We start from the raw sequence: 2,532 nt of genomic DNA, 5'->3' as shown, positions 1-2,532 counted from the left end.
CAATGACAAAAGATCATGTCTCAAAAAATAAGGTCGAGTGTGATTGAAAAAGATATCTAATGTGAACCTCTAGCCTCCGTATCCAGATGTACAAGTGGGCATATGTTCCTACACACACACACACACACACACACACACACAGCTCCTGAGGAATACACTCTTACCTCTGGGGTGTCTAAGATTTGTTTGACTTGCAGAATATTGGTGATATGCCAGGTGTATTTGGAAAAGGTTCCCAGTGGCAAGGCATCTTTCCGAACAAAAGCTGCAGTGAGAAGGGAGGGACAGATGTGAGTACTGAGGTAGTGTCCTCCCAGTGTGCAGGCAGTTCACTGCAGTGCAGTCATTCTCCTTGGACCCCGACCTTCTGCAAGTCTGGAAGGCACTGGCTGAGCAGAGGAAATGAATCTCCAACGCAGAAGGCTGAGGCTTCCCCCCTTTTTAGACCGCAGAAACTTGTTTACATAGTTTGTTGTTCTGGCTTCTTTTCAAATAAACCCAGGCCCGTGAGCTACTGTTCCTATGTGTGGTAGAGTTATGTGCACAGAATTCCATTCTAAAAACCTCTTACAACATGAGATCTAATGGGTCAAATCAGAGTNCTTTAAAATTACACAGATAAGCTATGAACAATGAAGGTCTTCGGGTCTCAAAGCAATGTGCATTCATAGCTTGCATTACTCAAATCTAGACGAGCCTCACAGAGTCACTGTTAAATCACGGAACAACTTACTAAGGACACACCGTTCCTTTCTAGTTGTAATTACTTTTGGTTGTTGACCACCTGATGGTTCTCTCTCCCCCCATCTTTATTTCTAAAAAGTTACTCTAAAAATAAAATCTTGGAACTGGAGAGATGGCTCAGAGGTTAAGAGCNCTGACTGCTCTTTCAGAGATCCTGAGTTCAATTCCCAGCAACCACATAGTGGCTCACGACCATCTGTAATGGGATCTGATGCCCTCTTCTGGTATATGTGAAGGTAGCTACAGTGTACTCACATACATAAAAATAAATCTTTTTTNAAAAAGTCTCCCTTTTTCAAAAATTGTGGTTAATCTTCATGTTTGCTGGTGTCTTTTTCGAGGGGGGTTCCCTGTGTATCCGTGACTGAGCTGGAGCTCACTCTTTAGATCAGGCTGGCCACAAACTCCCAGAGCTCTACCTGCCACTGCCTCCTGAGTGCTTTGATTAAACATATTTGCTATCATGCCTGGCATAATCGTTAATCTTGATGATCAACTTGTTTGGACTTAGAATCAACGACACAACACAAACCTCTAGGCAGGTGTAGGAGACAGTTTCTAGATTATGCTGAGGTGGGCATCGCTCCACAGGCCNTGGTCCCACACTGAATAAAGAGAATGCAAGCTAAGTTCCAGGATTCATCTCTCTGTGCTTGCTAGCTGTAGATAGTGCGATGGCCGCCTCACCTTCCTGGTGTCACACCTTCTCTACCACATGGACTGTATCCAAACAGTGAGCCAGAACAAAGGCTTCCTTCCACAAGGTACTTCCTCTCAGGGTTTCATCACAGTGACACAGAATTATTAAGTGAGGCTGTTGCTCTGATAATCGTGATGATTTGGTTATTGGGCCTTTGGAACTGGTTTGTGGGAAGAATGTGGAAGAGCTTGGCTCTGTGGCCTACGGCACTCTGCATTGGGACAACAGAGCCCACCCAATAGGCACTCTGATGGGGACTTGGGAGACTGAAGTGCCAAGAGAGGCCTGGCTCACGTGCCTTCAGAGGGGAATGAGGACTCTCAGGAACCAGGCCAGTAGATACTCATGTTATGTTCAAGCAAAGAATCTGGCTTTTTTTGGCTGTGTCACAAGAGCCTGGGTGAAGGTGGATTGTTAAGGAATGGACAGCATGATGTTCATCTTAAGACAGATGGCATTCAGACTGTACACAATGGCTATGGCTCAGGGCTTACTCAGGTTCCTGGGCGAGAAAGAACAGAAAAGGAGCAGAGATGATATCAAAGTGTACAGTTTTTCAAGTAACAAAAGCACCAGCAAGTTGAAAGTTAGAGACAAGGCAGAGCTGAGAGCAGCTGTAACTGTTAGGTTTGGTTAGAGCCACTAGAAAGCCACATACCTTAGAATAGGGCTGTTTATTCTATGCNATCGCATACTCAGTGTAGGTTCTCATTTTATAGGTGTCCACAGTTAAGACTGACTTGAGTCTTAGATGAGACCCACTGGGACTGTCAAGAGCCTATGGGAATTTATGACGTTGACCCAAAAGCATTTTGTATAATGAGATGGCCATGTACCTTTGGGAACTAGAGATGAATGTCAAGGTTTATAGTGATGTGCACTGGTGTCAAGTTACCAATGGGTGTCNTGTGACTGATAACACTGTCAACTTGATGAGATTTACAATCACCATGGAAACAAGTCTCTGCATATGTTTTTCAGGGAATTTATAGATTAACCAGTTAGGAAGACCACATCTGAATATGGGTTGTACCATGTTATGGTTAGAGTCTTAAGCAAAACAAAAAGGAGACTGTGAGCTGTGCACC

The 2,532-nt window shown here is 44.3% G+C and overlaps 1 protein-coding gene across 1 annotated transcript in view; it reads right to left on the bottom strand.

The window, feature by feature from the left end:
- C6H2orf42 (chromosome 6 C2orf42 homolog) overlaps positions 1-2,532 on the bottom strand; it is a 32,864-nt gene that overhangs the window by 10,121 nt on the left and 20,211 nt on the right. Inside the window, 1 exon segment of the mRNA XM_029478218.1 lies at positions 165-265. Coding sequence (XP_029334078.1) covers positions 165-265 — 101 coding nt within the window.

Source organism: Mus caroli, chromosome 6 (genome assembly GCF_900094665.2).
Source record: "Mus caroli chromosome 6, CAROLI_EIJ_v1.1, whole genome shotgun sequence".
Taxonomy (NCBI): Eukaryota; Metazoa; Chordata; class Mammalia; order Rodentia; family Muridae; genus Mus; species Mus caroli.
This window is presented reverse-complemented; position numbering and strand designations above follow the sequence as displayed.